Genomic DNA, 20,643 nt, shown 5'->3' on the forward strand with positions numbered 1-20,643 from the left:
CTCTCCTTCCCCAGTGGCCCAGCAGACTGAGAGGACTGGAATGCTACTGGAGGCGATGGCTGTCTGCCATGGGGCCGGTGCCTTTGCCAGCAGATGGCCCTGTGACACCGTGACAACCCAGCCACGCTGGCCCCACTCATGCCAGCTACACCATGGGGGGACCCACCGGCCCCACACTCCCACCCGCAGCCCCCCGAGATGGGGGAGACCCCGACAGGCTCCCTGCGGTGCAGGACCCCGGGTGAGCCCTTGTCGGGGGCTGGCACACCCCCCATGGGGACACCCCAGATCTCACCTCAGCACAGCCACACTCCTGGGGCACAAGGCCAACTCCCCTGGGATTTGGTGTCCTGCCAGCCCTCTCCTTCCCGCCTCCTTTCCCGCCTGGCACACGGGCAGCTGCTGGCACTGCTGACCACCCACTGACAGGGGACAACGGGCACCCTGCAGGACCCCAGAGCCTCCTGCAAGGCGACCCTCTGGCAGTACTCCCGTGCCTCAGTTTCCCCACCTGGGCAATGGGTGAAACCACTGCCTCCAGTGTGTGCTGGAGGGCCCATGGACAGTCCCCACAGCCCCCCAAGCTCCAAACTTTCATGGAATTCCTCAGGGTGCCACAATGGGACACTAATCCCACCCACCTCCCCACAGCCCAGCTCAGCCCCCACATCCCCAAACCCCTGGGCACAGGGTAGCACAAAAATGGGACAAAGAGAGTCCCAGCCCTGCAGCATTTCCTGGGCCCAATGCCAGGATCCAGCCGCGCACTCCCGGCCTTTGCCGCCAAACCCACCGGAGTGCCGCGCTGTGGGATGGGGCACGCGCTGTTGCACAACCTCTGCCAACAGCTCCTTTTATTTTTAGGCTCTTGCAACATGGCACCGGATGGGCACAGCATCCCCAGCCCTGCCCTCTCACAGCCCTCCGAGCAGCGCCGTGCCCCAGCCGTGCCTCAGTTTCCCCATTCGTTCCCTTCACCCACCGGCCCCACAATGGCAGTGATGCCAGCGGTGCCACCCGGCACTGCTGAGCCCAAAGGGACCCCGAGGGCTCCCTCCCACTGCACCCACCACTCAGGGCTCCGTTAAATCTCACCCGGCACAGCGATCCCACCTGGGATGAGCCCAGGACACGGCTCAGGTTGGTGGCAGCAGCTGCCGCGTGTCTGCAGGAGCTGATGGCCCCAGGTGACACCGTCCCCCAGATGGTCCCCAGCCCGTCCCAGGCACCGCACAGGATCGTCCCTGCAGTGTGGGAACTGGGGTGGGAAGAGCCAGGACAGCGTCACCACCCAGGACCTCCAAGGGGAGTTAAGGGGCAGCCAGATGCTTTAAACCCACCAGTGAACACGGGCACAGACACCAGCTGGTCACCGGTGCCGGGCGAGATGGCAGCTGTGCCCCGGTGCCCCAGTGCCGGTCGGCTCCTGGCACAGAGCCCGAAATGCCCCCTGCCTCCCTCACAGTGTCTCTTCCTTGCAATGGGAGGGATGAGGCCGAACTTGTGCCATATCCCAGCCCTGACTGCCCCCAATGTGGCATCTTGCAGGGCAGAGCAAGTGGCACATCCCGCCCCAGCAAAGGGCAGCACTGCATGGATGAGCCATTTCCTGTGGGATGAGCAGACTGGAGCATTTTATAGTCAAAATATGGTAAGAAAAGAGAACCAAAAGGTGGAGGAGCAGAAGGAAGCTCAAGTCCTTGACCATCACAGACAGATTTTGGGGACCAAATGCCAGTGCCCAGGTGAGTGGACTTCTCCAAGGACAGGCAGTGCCACAGTGCCCTGTCAGCAAGGACACGGAGCTCCTCCAGCTCCAGCACTCAGCTCGATGCTCCGCCAGGCCAGGGCGCCGAGGACTTTAATTGATGGCGAGCCAAGCCACGCTGGGCCTGGACTGTTTTCTAATCCCAGTGTAATTAATGACCTTATCTTTGGCCAAAGCCATTTAGATTAAGTGGCTGGTGTGATGGGCTCGGCAGCTCCGGCTGCACAGATGGAAGAGCCGCGTTTGTCTGGGGATTAGCGGAGGGCAGATGGAGTGAAGTGCCATTCCCATCCCACACCTCCCAGCACTGACAGCAGCCTGGAACCTGAGACCACAACAACTTTCTCAGCGAGTCCTGGCTAGGACTGGAAAGAGATTCCACCATGTTCATCCCTTCTGCAGGGCCCAGAGCAGGAGAAGCAGGAGATGGTGCTGGTGCCAGAACTGGTGTGACCCTGTCTGGAGACCTTCAAACAGCAGAGGAACAACAGACAGCAGTTCTCTCCTTGGAGAGAAAACCATGGCAAGGATGCTGGCCCTGGCTATGCCTGGATAAACCGTGTCCCCAGTGACAGCCCCCACCTCTCAAAGAAGCAAATTTACCTGCTCCTCAGTGCTGGCAGGATCAGGGCATGCTTCCTCCTTCCACTCCCTGCTCCAGTCACACCACAGACAAGACCCTGCTCTCCTGGGAAGGCCTGGGAGCCACTGCCCGGCCATGGTTCAGCACAGCCCATCCTGAGCAGGCTCCTGAAGAGAACAGGCAGCCCACAGCTATTGTGGAAGAGGAATAACATGTATCTGTGAGGATAACAAAGTTCATATTAAACCGATTAAGGATATTTAATCCATTTCTAACAGTATGGACATCTGACTGCACTCAGGAGCTGGAGTAGATAATCCCACCCCTCATTCCCAGCTCTGCCCCGATCCTGGCCTGGCCTGGGGAGATGACTCAACATCTCTGTGCCGTCTGTCAGAAACCACGCTCAGCACACCAGTGTGGATGGGACTCACATCTTGTCCATCCAGGCTGGGAGAACTCAATTCCACACCACGGGCTCATGGCCATGTGCTCCAGCACTGGGCTGAGCCCACAGCCATGGGCTGAGTCAGCATGGAGGGCAAACAAGTCTGGGCTGGAGAAGAGGCTCAGCTGGCGCTGCACAGACCCAGCATTCCAAAGCTGATGCCCAGCTCTGCCCAATGCCAAATTCCCATCTTCCCCACATATTCCCTTCAGTCCAAGCTCCCAAGCCATCCCACAGCCCATAATACCACCCAAGGCAGCCACCCCCCAACCATTGCAGAAATAACTCTGTGCTGAGGAACACAAAACGGAGGTTTAGTCTAATCCCCACCAAAGCAGGAATCTCCAGAGCCTGCGCTGGCAGATCCACCCACACAGCCATTCCCCTCACAGGAGGAGCCCTGGGAGGTGACTCCTGCCACATGGCACAAGCAGCTGAGGGAAAAACTTGTGCTCTACCAACCCAAAACCCTCCCAGTAGGTGCTGTCCTGATTGCATTTGCCAGGAGAATCCCAAAGGCCCTGGAGAAGGCTGGCCTGGTTTCCCCAGGGCAGCACGCCGGGAAGTGCAGCCGCATCCTCCAGGAACAACTCTGGGACACCAACTGCCTGGAACACCAGGAATTTGCTGCTCAGCAGCTCGGATTCAAATGCAGGACTGGTTCCCACTGCCAAACCACAGTGTAAATCCCCGGGAATTCAGCCTTAACTAGGACAGACTCATCTGTTGCAAACTCGATGAGATCATTTCCAAGTTCCTGCTTAACAGGTGCCAGCTCCTTCTGCACCTGCTGTGTGCTCAGGGATCAGCCTTTCCCCACCATGCTGGGAACATCTGCTCAGCTCCCTCCAAAGCTGTGGAAAAGGGGACTGGAAGAAGGAACCACACCTGGATCTCCTGCCCTGTGCCCAGAGCAGAGAACCTGGGCCAGGTGGAATCAGAGAGCAAGGAAACTGCACCTGTTAACAGGGAGGAGAACCCACAATAATCCTGCAACTTTATTTCCATATAAAAGAACAAAAAAAATCCTCTCCACATGAAAAGCAGCAAGAGCTCGCTCGGCTCTGGAGCTGCACTCCTGGCCAAGCTGGAGGAGTCGGGTATTTCTGTCTCTGAGCTCCACATGTCCACATGCCAACAGCATCAGCTCAGCCATTCCAAGGATAACGCTGTGTCTCTGGCAGAATTCACACTTTGCATGGGAGGACACTCCCAGCAGCCTTGCCCCGGGGCCCAGCCCTTTGCAGGCAGGGCTGGGACACCATGGGAACACGGCGGGATGAGCCACATGAAGGGGATCCGATGCAGCCCACGGCCTTTGCCATCACACACCTGCCCCATGCCCAGAAAAATGACTCAGCTCGTTGGTTCAAGGCTGCCCAGGACTAAGGTGCCTCCTCGCCATGCAGGTGGATGCACAGCTGATCCTCTCTCCCAGCTGGTTTCCAGGCCTATGGCACAGGCAGGCTGCCATCCTCGTCAGAGGTCTCTGTGTCCCCACTGTCCCCCCCAGGCCCTGTGGCATGGCCAGCTGCCTCCTGCTTCCTCCTCTTCTTCAGGTGGTGCAGGTGGGATTTGGATCGTGTGTGAGCTGAGGAAGAGGCAAACAGAGAGTTTAATCCGTGGAGTTTGAAGGAAGAAACACTCGACCCTCCCATGCAGTGCAGAGCCCACTCCCTTCCCATCCTCTGGCACAACCCATTCCTGCACAAAGTGAACTCTCAAGCCCTGCCCTGGCTGTTTCTCTGGACACTTTCAGACCAAACTATCAGGGCTCAGAGGGGCACAATGCTCCCAAACCTCCTCCTGGCCACAGGGAGGACTGGGAGAGGGAATGATCCTGGTTCTGTACCTGCAGAAGACTCCAGATTGTTGTGACTCAACCTTCCCCACCAGTCTGTTCCCAGCCTCTCCCAGGAGGACAGGAGAAGGGCAGGTGTTTCCAAAGAGGTGGCACTTTGCAGGTTCAGGTGGGGTTGTGCAACTCTCTGCTCTCCATGGAGCACTGCCAGGATCATTTGTAGGGTTGGATCCCTGCACCACAACACTGGGAATATTCTGTGCATCTCCAGGGCAGCCAGGGACAGAGCCTGGAGCAGAACTACACTTGGGCATAACTCCAGGGCAATGCCCCAGCCACGAGTGCACTGCAGCAGGAGACAGGAAGAACAGAGGGGTAATCCCAGGGGTAATTCAGCCTCTATGGACCCAGCAGGGCAGCAGGAGCTGCATTTCTGTGTGAAATCACATCCTCAAGGACAGCAAAACCTCCTCTATCTGTGGTTTTATCTCAAGGAAGGGGCTTTGTCTGTCCACCTTAGCAGGGTGGTTTTGCTGTTTCCAAGAGATCAGAGCAGCAATTAAAGCACAAACTTTTCAAGCAGGGCCTTAATTAAATGAGGGTATTTGCTTGCTGAATCGAGGCCCTCAGGTGTTTTCCAGTCATCCTTTTTCTGCCAAAGGATGAAATTACATGCAAAGCTGCTGCTTTATCACAATGCTGGAGGGTCACCCTCAGCTTGAAATGAAGTCTCACCCCTTGCAATTTGTCACAAGCTACACCAAAGCTACAGTGGCTGAAGAAGGGCTGATTGCTGTTGCTGTATGGGGACTTGTGTTCTTTCAGTCCACATAAATTGTATAATTAGATAAAATTTTAAAATCTTCCAGAGCCAGCAGGGTACTGGGAGCAGTTCCCAGAACTCTCTATAACTTGACTTAAGAAAACAGACCAGATTGCAGATCCACTCAGCTCCCACCACTGTTTTCACCTTCCTGTTCCACTTTGCAGGCACAAGGAACACCCAGGTTTTGGACCATTTTTCTCCCACCATCTGGGGATTTGAGCCCAGTTCAGCTGGATGCAGAGAACAACAGCTGGTCTTGGTTGAGGGAGGTATTGTCACAATTGATTGGAATCTGGGGTGACATCCCTAAGGACAAGTGGCTGCAGTTGTGGTGTTTGGGGGGACCTTGAGGAGTTTCCACTCAGTCACAGAACTGGTTGGGCCTGGAGGGATGACAGGACCCTGACAGCTTCCAGAGTGCTCCAGTTCTGGTGCAGGCAGAGCTCCTCCAAAGCACCTCCAAGCTGAGACTGGCTAAAATAACAACTGCACTTACAAACTGATCTCATTAATTACAATGAGCTTCCTACTCCAGGCCCACTTCCATCTTTGCTTTCAGCACTTCCCCAGCTCAATAGGAATAAGTGACTTGTTCAAATCTGGAGATCAACAACTTGGGAAATTTATCTTTACATTGTGTCTGTGTGTGTTGGTTTTGGCTGGGGCAGAGTTGATTTCCTTCACAGTGGCTGGTGTGGGGCTGTGTTTGGATTTGTGCTCAACACAGGGCTGATAATTCAGGGATGTTTTGTTGATGCTGAGCAGTTCTTGAACAGCAGCAAGGCCCTTTCTGCTCCTCACACTGCCACAACAGAGAGGAGGCTGGGGGTGCACAAGGGGTTTGGAGGGGGCACAGCTGGGACAGCTGATCCCAGCTGATCCCAGTGATATCCCAGACCATAAGGTTCATGCTCAGTATATAAAACTGGGGAAGAAGGAGGAGGAAGGGACTGAAGGAGTTTGTCTTCCCAAGTCACTGCTGAATGTGATGGAGCCTTTACTGGGGATGGCTGAGCCCAACCCTGGGAGGCAGTGAATGAATTCCTTGTTTGCTTTGCTTTTTCTATTAAACTGCCTTTAACTCAACCCACAAGTTTCCTCACTTTTACCCTTCCAATTCTCTCTCCCATGCCACTGGTGGGGAGTGGGTGAGCAGATACAGCTGGGGTTAAACCACAGCCCTGCACATCCTGCATTTGGGCAACACATGGAGATTTACCAGTTTCATTTCTGCAGCCAGTTTCTCTGCTACTTCTTGTTTCTGGCTCTCAGCATGAGCCTCCCAGCACAGATAAATTCACTGACTTAATCTGATTCCAGCTGAGCTCTTTTAAAGTAAGTCTATTGAAAATAGAAAATCCCTTTCTATTACTATTACAGCTAGGAATTTTTTTTTAAAATAGAACCCCACACAAATAGGATATATTGGAGCAAAACTGAGCAATTAAAACATTAAGATACTTTCATTTACACAACAGAATTTTAGAAGAAGTAAATTTGTTCTGTGCCTTTTGGGGAAGCATCTAAAGTGTTGCAAAGGACCAGCAGCCCTGACTAAACAGAGTCAGATTCTACACACAGATCCCTGCCATGACTGTGTTTACTGGGTGCTGGGCAAGGGGGGAAGCCCGACAGATGGTTGCTGTGGCACAGCTCCTGCACCCCCTCTGGGCTTGCAAATGGCTGCTTTCATCCACAGGCTGTAAACAATCCTTGAAAGCCCAAGATCATGTGCTGAGGGTCATCTGGCCACGGAGAGACAGCCAGGGAAGCTGCTCCATCCCTCCCTCCACATAGCCACACTCGCTGTGTCCCCTCCCAGGCCCCTCCTGTCCCCCTGCTGGGCCTCACCTGCCCACTCCCTGTCCCCAATGATGAGCCTGTCACAGAGCTCACACACGCGATGGCTCCGCTTGTTCTCCTTCACATCGTGCTCCATCTTCAGGGGCTCTGCTGGAGGCTCCCGGCCCTGCAGATTAAATAATGTCTCAGAGTGGTTTTTCACATGAAAATTTGCCTGTCTCTGTTCACTTTGGTAGTCTGGGATGTGGACTCATCAAACCAAGGTTGGCAGGACACACACTGCAATTTTATCAAGTGGAACACTGACATTAGGGCAAATTTTCAGCTTGGAGAATAAACTTCTACTACTGCAAGGAAAGCCCAAGGCTGGACATGTAAGCAGCCAGCACTGCTCAAGGGAGAGACTGTGCCAAGTTATGGGGCCTGGAGATAGCCAAGAAGTTGGCTTCTGTCACTGCTCATGTGTTAACTCCAGTTACCCAGTACCTGGATGAAGCTCTCCACAATCTCCAGAGCAGGTTTCAGCACATCCTCCTCCCACCGCTGGAGATCAGACACCTCCAAGCCATACACTGGGGGCACATTGGGGCCAGGACCTACAGACACACAGAAAGGCAGGTCACCACCAGAAGCCCCCAGCATCCCACCCCCATGGGGAGAAGGGGTCTGCTTTTTCCTATCTAGCTGTTCTTTGGCATTCAGAAGCAAACAGCATCAGATTTTCCAGAGCCAGAATGACAAGGGCACCACCCCCTGCAAGCAGCAGGAACACCCTGGAACTCAGGGAAGCATCTTCACAGCTGGCTGCCTTTGGGCAAGCGTTACAGAACCTGAGCATGCCAACAGCCCACCATGAGAACAACCACCTCACCCCAGACATGGTCCACAGGAGGCTGAGGAAGATGAAAAAGCTGGATCCAGGCACAAAGCCATCACACCAAGCTTATAAGGAGATGCAGGCATGGAGCCTCAGAGCTGTAATTGATTGTGCAGGGGCTGATGCTCCCCACTCCTGGCAGCAGGACACGGCAAGAGATACTTTACTAATGCCTCGACCTGACAAGGGGCAGGCTCACAGCCACCCCTTTGGCCTCCCTGGGCCCAATGCCAGGGCATGGGGCACTTGCTGCAGCCCAGTCTGGGTGAGGTAACACAGCTGCTATGAGAGGGTGCCAGCTCCCTGGGGCAACCTGGCAGCTCTCCAGGGCTCACCTGCCCTCCAGGCCTCACCTCCCCATGGGCACATGGCTGTCCCTGCTCAGACAAAGCCACCAAAGGTGCCATGTGCCAGTCCCCAGCAGGTGCTGGTTTTATTGCTGAACCCACAAACAGACCTCTGCCAGGGCCCATCTGAAGCACACCTGCCACCAGAAAGGTGAGCCACAGCCACCCGGCACACGGCTCCGGGAAAGCTCTCGCGCCTCGTTCAAAGTCCATCTTCTTTTGACTCGAGTTTCTCCCCGCCTTTTTTTTTATTATTTATTTTATTGTTGTTTTGCCCCTACTGAGCACCTTTCAACAAGTGCCCGGCTCCCAGCTGCTGCTGCTGGCCCTGCTCCAAGGCTGGGGCTGGGACGGGGAAGTCCTGCTGGCTCCCTGCCACCACTGAGAGCACAGCCCAGGCTGAGAGCAGCCACGGGGCTGCTGCTCCTAATCTGGAGGGCAGCTGTCAAATGGGCTCTTCTCCCTGCAGAGCCAGGAGCATGTGTGGGTGTGTGGGGACCCCCCACTCTGAGCCCCTCAGGAGCTGCTAGTGGGATCATTGAAGGGATGCTGTGGCCATCATCATCATCACCTACCAGAGCCTGGCCGAGGGCTTGCTCTGTCCTGTGGACATTTTATCCATCCTGATGGCACTGCTGCTGGGAGGGGATGGGGTACAAGGTACAGTGAGGAGGAGGTGACTTCTCAGTGTCTGGGATGAGAGGCTGTGGGGAGGACACATATGGACAGTGCCAGGTGGGATCTGGTTGGGAGCAGACACCTGATGTCTGCCAGACTCCTGCCTCCTCCAAACAGACTGCCCCAAAGCACCACTCTCCCCTCCCGAGATGGAGCTGCACCAAGGAGGGATGGAGAGATGCAAGAACAGCAATGGCAAGGTGGGGTGGGGTGGGGTGGGAACAGAGGACTTACGTTTCAGGAAGCGGTTTCGGACCCACTTGTTCTGCCGCCGGGCGTACCTCTTGGTCACCTGTTTCAGGGCCTGGATCCCTTTGAAATAGAAGGATTAAAAAAGAGAAAAAAACCCAAAGGTCAAGGCAATACTGCAAACTGAGCTCAGAGCAGTGAGAAGAGGCTGTCAGCTTCAGGGGGGAATCACACAAGACAGAAGTTTGTGCTGGGTGGCACCATGAGAATTATTTCTACTGTCAGTCTGGGGGTCTTGAGCCAGCACTCAGAAAGGTCATCACAGCAAAGAGGATGAGCCCTGACAGACAGTGTAGGCGCAGTGGCAGCATGGAAGGGCTGGATAATGTGTCCCAAATATCCCTGAAGGAACAGTGGGTGGAAAGAGTCCAAACCCTCCACCGTGCAGCTTTTAGCAGGTAGGACAATCAAGGGCTGCACTGGTCTCATAATGGCTAATTGAACAATTCTCTGCTCAAATGGAACCCCAGACTCCTCATCCCACCCGCAATGGGCTCAGAGGATGATTTACCACTGTACAACCATTCAGGATGTCATACCAGGATTATCATATCCCTCCTAATCATCTCCTGAGCAGACACAACAAGCTCCTTCTGCACCAGACTTGTTTTCAAGCCTTTTATCACTTCTGTGGCTTCTTCAGTCTCCATCTCCACTTCACACTGAACCCTCCTTGAGACAGATGGGCTCTTTCTGGGCTCTCCCTGTGCTGAGGAGCAGAGCAGCTCCCCTCTAACATCAGTCCAGACACTCCAGGATCTGGAGTGTCCAGGAGCACCATGGAGCACTATCAAAGGATGCATCACTATTGACTCGTGCTGTCATCCACTGGATCCCCACATTCCTTCCCACCATAATGCTCCTGAAACTCTGAGTTCTGCTTCATTCCTTCTCTCTAGGGATCCCATCACCCAGGTAGAACAGCTCCAGATCCAAAGTCACTGCTGTGCTCTGTACATCTTGCAATGAAGCCTGGGGAAAGGGAGGGGTTGCTCTGGGTGTGCTCAGAGATGCTCTCCAAGCACTGGAAAAGGAGTTCCTGCTCCGTTGAGCTGGCAGAAGTGGGAAATGCAGAGGGAAAGGTGCAGCTCAGACCCAACAAGACCTGCCCCAGGGTTTGACCTTGGTTCACACCATCTCAGTGTCATCCGGAGCTGTGTGGGGCCGAGGGACATGGGACACACAGGGTCTTCCTCACACCTTTCTGCAGCAGCAGGGCACTGGTCTCAGGTGAGCAATTCCCTTCACTGACAAGGTACTCATGGAACTCCTTGAAGCCAATGGACTGGAAGATGCCATGCTGGTAATCCTGCCTGGAGAACACGACAAGAGGCAGGAGTCACAGCCATCTCCTGTGGAACAGTGGGAGACCTCACCCCTTCCCAGAGGAAGCTGAGGAGTGGGAGCAGAGCAGAGCTGGTTCCTCACCCACCGGTTCTCGGCCACCTTGTCCCGGTTGTAGCGGCGGTGGAAGTCGCGCAGCTCCTCCAGCAGCCCCGCGGCCACCATGTCATCCACTCGCTGCTCCAGCCGCGCGTCCAGAGCTGGCAGGGGAGAGCAGGGCACGCTCAGACTTGGGGGGCCCAGAGCTGCACAGTGTGCCAGGGCATGACCCAGCCCTGCCAACCTCCCACTCCACCCGAGGAAGGCAGAGCCCAGCAGGTGAGGGGAATGACATCTCTGTCACACCCACTGATGCCAAAGGAACTGCTGCCTTCTGCAGGGAGGAGGCTGGAGCAGAAGCAGGGAGTCAGCTCTAATCCTGCACCACCTTCCTCAGCCAGCCAGGAGCCTGCTCTCACCTGCCTGGTCTGCATGGAGCCACAAGATGCAGGAATGTGGGTATTTCAGGGGCCCACCTAAGGGCCCCCCACCTTCCTCCTCCTGCTGCTGGTGCAAGATTTCACTATGAGGGATTCCTGTCTCTTCAAACACTTGGAGGCTCCTGTAAGCAGAGACAGACAGAGCTCAGAGGCTCGGTGAGAATGAGCTTTCCCATTCCCCCAGCAGCCCTGGGGGCTCCAGCAAAGGGAACCGCAGACACTTGCTGAGATCCAACCCTCTCATGTGGGGGGAGGGCAGGTTTCATCCCTCTCCTGTGCCCGGCATTCACGCACACCCAGGTCCTGGGGCTGCAGTGCTGGCACCCAAGGAGCCCAGAGTACAGCCACCCACTCCTGCCTGGCACTGGGACAAGCCCTGCAGGGGACAGGGATCTGGCTCCAACCCTGCCCTTTCCAGCCAGGCAGGGCTGCAGGAAGGGGCCAGTGCTGCTGCTGCTGCTGTGGAGCTTTACGACCAGCTCAGCCCAGCCCAGGCAGGGAGGAGGAGGAAGCTGTGCTGGGCACCCAACCCCCTGTCCCCTGCACCGTGCGAATGGGGTGGGTGGTGTTCTGCTCCCCCCGGGCCAGGGCTCGGCTGGGATGGGCCTGCCAAAGCAGCAAGCCTGGTCTTGCTGGCCTGCTGTTCCCACAGAGCTCAGCTATGTTACTCAGCCAGCACAGCAGCTTGTCTTTAAATAGCTGCAGATAAACCCTGCTGCTGGGAGCTGCCCCGGTGTGCACAACCCAGGAGTGATGTGCTGCCCTCCACTCCACAGGCAGCTCAACCAGGGGGCTGCATGGCCAGAGGTCTGAAACCCCAGAGAGCTCCCCAGCCCCAGCACTCCAAGGTCCCAAAGCACCAACTATAGCCTGGAGCAGCACCTGGGGTGGGAGAGCTGTGTTCCCAGGCACATCTTGTCATGTTCCAGGTTTCCCTAGGGAAGAGGTGCTGGGGCCTGGCACCTCCTGCCCCTGGAATGCCAAGCTCACCTGGCCAGTTTGCGCTTGTCATGCGGGTGCAGCTTGGCCGCCATCTCCGGGTCCACCTGGCTCAGGCGGCGATGGAGCTCAACACCATCCAGCTGCTCCAGCTCCACTTTCCTGTCACTGACTGGTCCAGGGGCAGTGCTGTTCTTCTCCTGTGGGGCAGAAGGCAGCCCTGAATCAAACCACTCATCCCTGTGCAATGCCAGTGTAAGAAAGAAGATCCTCCAGATTCACGGGGTGAACAAGGGCTTTGGGTTCTCCTTGTCCCACACCAAGCCTGCCTTGAACATGGGACTCTCAGAATCACAGAATATTCTAAATTGGAAGGGACCCACAAGGATCATCAAGTCCAGCCCTTAAGTGAACAGCCCACAGAGGGATCAAACCCACAGCCTTGGCATTTTTAGCCCCATGGCCTAATGAGCTGAGCTAACCTCAGGGTCTCTCGCCCTTTCCCAGAGGGGTTCACAGCCCACCACGGTACCTTGGTGTTGATAAGGACCTTCCACAGCAGGGACTCGATGTAGTAGTTGGTTCCTCCCACAACAATTGGGATCTTGTCTCGGGCAAAGATATCTTCAATGTGGCATAGTCAGGGAGCCTAAACATAGCTGCAAGGCAGAGAGGGAGGGCTGGGGGAACAACACCTTGGGGCCCACTCTCCTGAGCCCATGGGGCTAGTGAGGCTGCAGGACAGGGTTAGAGGTGTCCCTCATCCCTCACCATCCTCTGTTACCTCCATCAGCCACCACCAAAACCCAGGGACACTCAGGGACTGCCAGGGAGGGCAATACCCAGCTCAGGACTTGCAGAGCAGCAGAGATCCTCCCTGGGCTGTCCTGAGCGTTAGCTGGGTAAGAGAAGCCCCAAACCCCTATCACCAGCAGTATCCTCTGAAAAACCAGAGTTACTTGGGATGTGGAGAGCCCAAACACTGATCCCACTGGCAGGTCTGGCCACAGAGGAGGGAAGCCCCTATCTGCTCAGCCAGGCAGGCTGCAGCATGAAAGGATATCAGAGCCGTGGCTTTGTCCCTGAAATCCACCACTGTGTAGTTGGAGACAAGGGGATCCACAAAGCTGATCATGTGGTGTCTGCACAGACGCTGCTCCTGCAGAGAAACCTTATTGGTGATGATGTCCAAGCCCTTGTACACCTGGGGAAGAGAAGAGCCCATCTTTCACCTCTATGTCCAATGAAATCTGCACCAATCACTGCTCCTTCCCCCACACATAGCCCCTGTCTGTCCCAGTCACCCCTCAAAGACCCTCGCTGGCCTCTGGAGCAGGCAGCACAGGCAGGGGCACATGCACTGTTCAGGCAGGGCAGCAGGAATCTTGCCAACTCCTGCTCCTGCCAGGGCCAAACTGCACCTCTCTGGTGTTTGTTCCTGCCCATGGGAGATGAACCGTTGAGTCCAACCACTTGTGACTGCCTTCCTGGTTTGATATAACCCTGTAATAAAGGATGGAAGGGCTGATTGAATGACCAGAGAGCAGAGGCACAGCCTGGTCAGTGTCACCAGCCCAGCACAGACCTCTGAAACGAGGGCAGCTGCTTCCAAACTGCCACCTCCTCATCTGCTGCTGTTGCAGCTAAAAGCTCAGCTGTGTCTCTCTCCAAACACCCATTTCCAGCACAGCACAGTCTCATGTGGGGACAAGCATCACTGCTTCCCATAACACACAAAGATTTCTCAGGATGCAACACAGAACTCCATGGAGCCTCCTAAACACACACAAACAGTCTGAGCTCATGCACCCCTTAGAAGCCTGATGTGCTGCCTGCTCTCCCTGAGACACCTGGATACAGAGCAAGACACGCTGGTGCAGGTCACTGACCCCAGGAAAACAAAGCACTGCCCTGGCCAAGGGGCCAGAAGACACCGGTGAGCACAACCAGCATCTCACGTGTCTTCACTCTCAGGTTTGGGATACACAACCTGGGTGAGCACTGCTGAGAGCTGCTGGCCCTCAGTGAGAACAATGAGAGCAGAGCAGGGAGAAAAGCCACCCAAACCAACCCCATGGGAACATTCTTGGTAAAGAGCCAAAACAACCTGGATCCCAGCAGAGGCACCAAATCCACGCTCCAGGCTCCATAAAGCACCAGCCACAGCCCAGCCCACAAATCCAGGTGGTGCAAGGCCTGGAGATGCCTCAGGCTGGAGTCTCATCCCCACAGCTCAGCAGAGCCCTTCCTGATGAGAGAGATTCCACACAGGAGAAGGGAGGACAGCCCTCACCCCCTATGGCATGCAAACATGGGGGTGCCTGTGCCCTGGCACTGCCCTGGGCACATCTCTCAATGGGTGCTACAAGGTTCTGCAGAGCTGCACATAACCAGGGGTCAGAGTGGGAACCTGCACCCCGAGGGTGCTGGCAGTGGGGAACAGTGGGGCACATAAAGCCTCTCAGTCCAGCCCAGCTCTGCACTGTGCCCAGGACTGAGCAGGTGGTGACAAAGGAGGTGCTTTGGAAGGATGTGTTTAGTTCTCAGCACCTTCCTGCTTAGAGAAGACTCCCAGCTTGGGGTAAACTCTGATGAGGGCAAAAGGACTGGAAATAGCTGTACTCATTTCCCCCTCCATCCCTCAGAAACCATCCCAGCCAGAGAGCCAGACTTCAAGAAATAAATTTCCCCTTAATCCCCTGAGAAGCTGACAAGCCTCCAGCTGCAGCGCAGCCTCCACCCACTGCTCCCCTGGCCACAGACAGAAGGACAGGGTGACACAGAGGTGACCCACGGGCACCAGGCACGGAGCAGCAGCCAGGGACGATCCAAGGTTAGTGGAGCAGGAAAGCCCTATCCCTGCCTGCAGCAGTCACGTGAGCTGCTGGGGTGGCTGAACTGGCACCACTCCTGTCTTGCTTAACTCTGGCACTGGCTGCTGGGAGGGCAAGGGCTGGCTCCTGCTCCCACCCTGAAAGGCTCTCCCAGGGGCAGGAAGCGAGGGGCAGAGGGAGGGCAACCAAATGCTCTTCCCTTCTGCCCTGCAGAAACCAGCTGCCCCAGGGGATGGGGAGCAGGCAGGAAAGGCCCACAGGCAGCTCTGCCAACATGCCCCGTGGCTGCGGGCAGACTATTGATCCCTGGGCTCAGCAGCTCCATTCAACACAGGGCTCCAGTCGGCACGGAAAGCCTTTGAAATCGTGAGCTTTGGCTCAGTGCCTGCTCTCCCCATTTCCAGCCCTCCAGCTCCTCCGATTCCCACTGTCTGCCCGAAAGCACAGGGAGCACAGAGCAGCCAGCCGGGAGCTCGCAGTGCCCTGCCCGGACAGAGCCAGGATATACAGTGCAGGCTGCAAGCCCCAGGTTCTCCTGGAGATTAAACGCCGAGGGCCTTCCTGAGTATGTGGCAACAAGAGGAGGAATGCGGTGTCAGTGTGTGGGCTGGGAGGAAACAAAGGCAGCCTTTTACACACACCCAGCGAAGCCCGGAGAAGGTTTCCACCAGCTGGCTGTCGGCAGGGCCTCGCACCGAGACGGCCTCCTGACACTCATTTCTATTTTCAGCGAGTGGCTCAGATAAGCCTTTGTTGCTTTCTAAGGCCCCAAACCAGATTAGCGGCAGCCGGAGCAGCGGCCTCCGAGACACGAACACACGGCAGCGCTAAAGGCGCTCAGCCCTGACGGCGCCCTCGCCGCTCCGCGCTGAGCCCCGCGCGGGGCAGCGCCTGCTCCGGGCTGGGAGGGCTCCGGGCCCCTCCTGAGGGGGGAAACTGAGGCAGGAGACACAAACAGCAGCGATCCTGGGGACACGGTGCCTCGAGGAGCCGCAGCCCGGGAAGGGCAGGCTCCCCCAGAGCCTCGCTCTGCCACCGGTTTCATCCACAACCCCAAACTCTGTCCCGCTGTCACCATCAGCACTAGTGGGGGAAAGGCACGGTCCTTGCTCTGAGCACAGTATAGAAGGTGATGTGACTGACCCCAGACACATCGAAACCACCTACAGCCAGGAAAAGCATCGAGATTCCACAGGGACCAAGGGATCTCCCCACTGGAGAGGGGCATGGAGGACCCAAACCAGGCAAAGGTGCAAGGAGAGCACAGTTCGCTCCCCACTCTGACCCCGGCCACGAGAACGATGTCAGCAAAGACTCTCAAAATGTCATGACTTGAAACACTGACAAATGTACTAGAGCAACCTCTTCAGAAGGACTGCATCACCACTTCCAAGGGTGAAATCCAGAAGGGACAGTGGGATTGAGTGGATGGGGCACTCAGCAAGCTGGCACCAGGATTGCTGCATGTTCACTGCTCTGTCGGGAATGAAGAAACAGAACTGCTTCACCCCGCTTGGCTTTCTAAGGAATTGCTACTCCTAAACAAAACTCACTGGGATGACAAACAGCAACAGAAAGGACAAAAAGAAAGATTAAGAGGCCAGCAGATTAACCAGAGCTCCTGAGCTGCAAGCAGGCAGCAGTTAAGTCTGTAATTTGACCACAGCAACTCACAGCCATGACGAAAACACCCTGGAGATACATGCAGGGGTGCCTGTGTGTGGAACAGGTGGGCCTGGGGCTCCCTGACCCCTTCCCGAGCCTGGCTCCGGCTCCAGCAGCTGCCCAAAACACTGCCAGCATTTGTCAGAGCTCCATGGAGCCCAGGGATGAATGGCCAGCGGGGGCTGAGGGCGACACGCTCGCTGGCAGCTGTCAGTCCAGAATGAGCAATGGGAGTTTTAAAACCCAGCAACTCCCCTGCAAGGACACCAGAGCCGGCTCTGTGTGGCAGAGGGGTGGCTACGCCACGGGGACACAATACTGCACGGGAACAAAGCCAGGCAGAAAGCAGCCCGGCTGGGGGGCACCAACGGGGTTAGTGGAGCATGGGGGGCAGGCACAGCCCCTCAGAACCGTGCCCTGGGGCTGCCTCTCCTCACTGCCCCTGGGGCTGGGGCTGTCCCTGCCCCTCCTCACTGACCCGGGGGTTGCCCCTGCCCCTCCTCACTGACCTGGGGTTGCCCCTGCCCCTCCTCACTACCCCTGCCCCTCCTCACTGCCCCGGGGCTGTCCCTGCCCCTCCTCACTACCCCTGCCCCTCCTCACTGCCCCGGGGCTGTCCCTGTCCCTCCTCACTGCCCTGGGGCTGCCCCTGCTCCTCCTCACTGCCCTGGGGGCTGCCCCTGCCCCTCCTCACTGCCCTGGGGCTGCCCCTGCCCCTCCTCACTGCCCTGGGGGTTGCCCCTGCCCCTCCTCACTGCCCTGGGGGCTGCCCCTGCCCCTCCTCACTGCCCTGGGGGTTGCCCCTGCCCCTCCTCACTGCCCCGGGGCTGTCCCTGTCCCTCCTCACTGCCCTGGGGGCTGCCCCTGCCCCTCCTCACTGCCCCAGGGCCGCCCCTGCCCCTCCTCGCTGCCCCGGGGCTGCCCCTGCCCCTCCTCGCTGCCCTGGGGGCTGCCCCTGCCCCTCCTCGCTGCCCCAGGGCCGCCTCTGCCCCTCCTCACTGCCCTGGGGCTGCCCCTCCTCTCATTACAGCAGAAAACAGCAGCACTGCTCGGCTCGGGCTCCACAGTCACGCTAGAATGAGATTAAAAGGAAAGGAGGACAAGAGCCACTCGAGCCCAGATGCCATTGGGCGCCTGCAGCAGAGCCCTCCCAGCGCCGCATTCCCATAGAGGGACCTGAAACAACCGGAGCACAAAATACACGCTCGGAAACATCCACCAGCGAGTGAGCACTGGGAATTCACAGCCTGCCAGGCGGCTCCAGCCACGGCTGCAGAGCTGGGCACGCAGCACGAGCCTCATGTGCGCGGCATCATTCAAGCCAACAGCCACTTCCCTGATGTTAAAGCTGGACAAAGCTGCCACAGTTTGCAGGAATGCTCTGCCCCTGCAGGATTTGGTTAATACAGCTCAGGCTTGAAACATTTTTCCCCAAGAGTTCAAGGAAAACATTCCATAAAATTACATTTTCTTTGCTTGCTCCAAATTGAGGAAAGGGAGATTTTAAGTTAAGTTCTCTAGGACACAAATAGTAACAGTATTGGCAGGCTGGGGCAGGAACCAGGAGGTGGGCACAGGACAGCAGGGGTTGGTCTCTGAGCAGCACCAAGGGTGTTGTTGGCAGAAAATACCTTTTTAGAAAGTGTAATAAATACATTAAATATTAAAATTGGTGGAAAGTTCAGGCATTACAGAAAGAGAACAGTGAAAGTGTGGATTAGGGAAACATTTTGCTAAACAATAACAAAATTGTTATTCTTGTGGTGGCCAAAATGTACATTGTGACAAAGCTCTTGTAGCTGAACACAATTAGGAGGAAAAACTGAGGTTTGGCTCCTCGGTGCTGACTGAACCCAAGTGAACAACTGATGTATTCCACACTGCTGCCTGCAATAAGAGATGAGACCACAGGGACTGTCACTGCAAGTAGCAAATATAATTTTTAATACTCTTTCCCATATCTCTTGGTGACCCTTTGCTGGTGATAGAGGATACCACCCTGGGAGTTACTCATTACTAAGTAACTCCAGCTGCTGCCTCCCCACAGTTAACCCCTTACGCCCCCGTGTAGCTTTGGCAGGGTTAAAACTAAAACCCCTTTGCTTTGGTTTCCTTTCTAAAGGGGCATTTATTTGGGATGGGGGGGTTGTGCCGCCGTGTCCAAAGCCCACAAGCTCAGAGGGCACCGTCCCCTGACAGCTGGAGGGCAAACAGTGACACCTCTGACACCAAACAAACACCTGCCCATCGGGACAGGGCACTGCAGGTGGGACAGGGGCACCGGGACAGGAACACCAGGACAGGGCACTGCAGGTGGGACAGGGGCACCGGGACAGGGACACCAGGACAGGGCACTGCAGAAGGGACAGGGCACTGCAGGTGGGACAGGGGCACCAGGACAGGGACACCGGGACAAGGGGCACCAGGGCTGGGATAGGGGCACCGGGACAGGGACCAGGAGCACACCCAGTGAGAAGGATCCATTCCCCGGGCTCTCCCCGACAGGCACCCGGATACAGGGCCCGGCATTCCCGGGGCTGAGCCTCTTCGGACCCCGACCGGACTCTGCTGCCCTTCCAGGCCGGGTCAGGACAGTCCCCGGTACACCCAGGCCACTCCCGGGACAGCCCGGGCTGCTCTCCCGGTACACCCAGGCCGCCTCCCCAGGCCCAGGCCCTGCCGCGGCCTCGCCGGGCCCGGTGCCGGCCGTACCTGCATGGAGTCGGCGCTGACGATCTCCCCGCCGAGGCGCAGCCCGAGCTGCAGCGCCAGCGCCGACTTCCCGGTGCCGGTGGCTCCCAGGATCACCACGAGCGGCCGCGGTGGCCGCGGGGCCCGGCCCAAGCACAGCGCGGCCGCCGCCGCCATGGCCCGGCCGGGCGGGCGGGACGGGGGCGGGCCGGGCCGGGGCCGCCCGCGGGGGGGACGGGCCCGGGCCCCGAGCACCGTGTGCCGCTGCCCGCCGGCGTTCCGGTGCCCGGCACGGGCCCTCCCGGTGCCCCCGGGCCGCTCCACGTGCCCCCAGTCCCAGCCCGCTCCCCCTCCCTCGTCGTGGGTCCCCAAACCCATCCCCAGGCCCCTGGCTCCTTTCCGGGGCCTCCGTTCCCCCCGAACATCCCTCCGGGCCCCTCACACCCCTGTCCACGCGCGGGGACCAGCCCCGTGGGCCATTTTTTACGAGGAGTATAACGGGGTGGGAAGGATGCTGTTGGCATGGCAGAGGGGCAGAAGGATGGGCAGCGGGGCTGTTGCCATGGCAGAGGGGCAGAAGGATGGGCAGCGGGGCTGTTGCCATGGCAGCGGGGCAGAAGGATGGGCAGCGGGGCTGTTGCCATGGCAGAGGGGCAGAGTAGGATGATGCGGGGCTGTTGCCATAGCGAGGGAGAAGAGGCTCGTCCTCCCCATCGCCACGGCAACAGGAGAGGATGGGGAGCGGGCGGCTGTCTCCGTGGCAACAGCGGGGCGGAGATGGGGAGGCGGTTGCCATGGCACCTCCTTGGTGCCGCTTTCCCCAGCAACACACATCCCTTGCCATGGCAACAGGCAGAGGGAGGCTGCGGGCGAGGAGGGGCGCGGGCAGCCGGCCCCCCTCGCAGGGAAGGGATTATCGCCGCCTCGGGGAAACTGTCCTAAAAATTTGCCAGCCCAGGCGTGAAGGCGGCACCGTGCCCACAACACCCCCGGGCTGGGGCTGGCAGGAGGCAAGATGTGGTGGGCGAGCAGAGGTGGTTTGGGGGGCACAGCGAGGAGCAGGGTGTGAGCAGGGCAATGTGAGATAAAAAATAACTAATTCGGCCCGGAAATGCAGAATTGTGATGATTACAACTGACACAAATTGCAGTGCTGAACAAGCAAGGAGGAAAGCCCTGTGTGTTTATTTTGTTCACTTCATAGCACTGTCAGTCTCCTTTCCTCATCCTGACTGTGGTGATACGAGAGGGGACACGTGCTCCAGTAACCAGGGAAGTTTCAGGTAGATTTATGCTTATGTATGCAGCTTTA

The 20,643-nt window shown here is 57.3% G+C and overlaps 1 protein-coding gene across 1 annotated transcript; it reads right to left on the reverse strand.

Moving 5' to 3' along the window:
• Nucleotides 1-3,757: 3,757 nt before the first annotated feature.
• On the reverse strand, nt 3,758-19,531 carry TRIT1 (tRNA isopentenyltransferase 1). The gene is made up of 11 exons (XM_071576689.1): nt 19,354-19,531; nt 13,206-13,346; nt 12,675-12,773; nt 12,194-12,342; nt 11,183-11,325; nt 10,813-10,924; nt 10,581-10,693; nt 9,366-9,443; nt 7,716-7,825; nt 7,278-7,395; nt 3,758-4,390 (listed from the first exon to the last, which is right to left on the reverse strand). The coding sequence occupies exons 1-11, from the start codon at nt 19,507-19,509 to the stop codon at nt 4,251-4,253; spliced, it is 1,359 nt and encodes a 452-aa protein (XP_071432790.1). The 5' UTR covers nt 19,510-19,531; the 3' UTR covers nt 3,758-4,250.
• Between the last annotated feature and the right edge of the window lie 1,112 nt (nt 19,532-20,643).

Source organism: Pithys albifrons, chromosome 24 (genome assembly GCF_047495875.1).
Source record: "Pithys albifrons albifrons isolate INPA30051 chromosome 24, PitAlb_v1, whole genome shotgun sequence".
Lineage (NCBI taxonomy): Eukaryota > Metazoa > Chordata > Aves > Passeriformes > Thamnophilidae > Pithys > Pithys albifrons.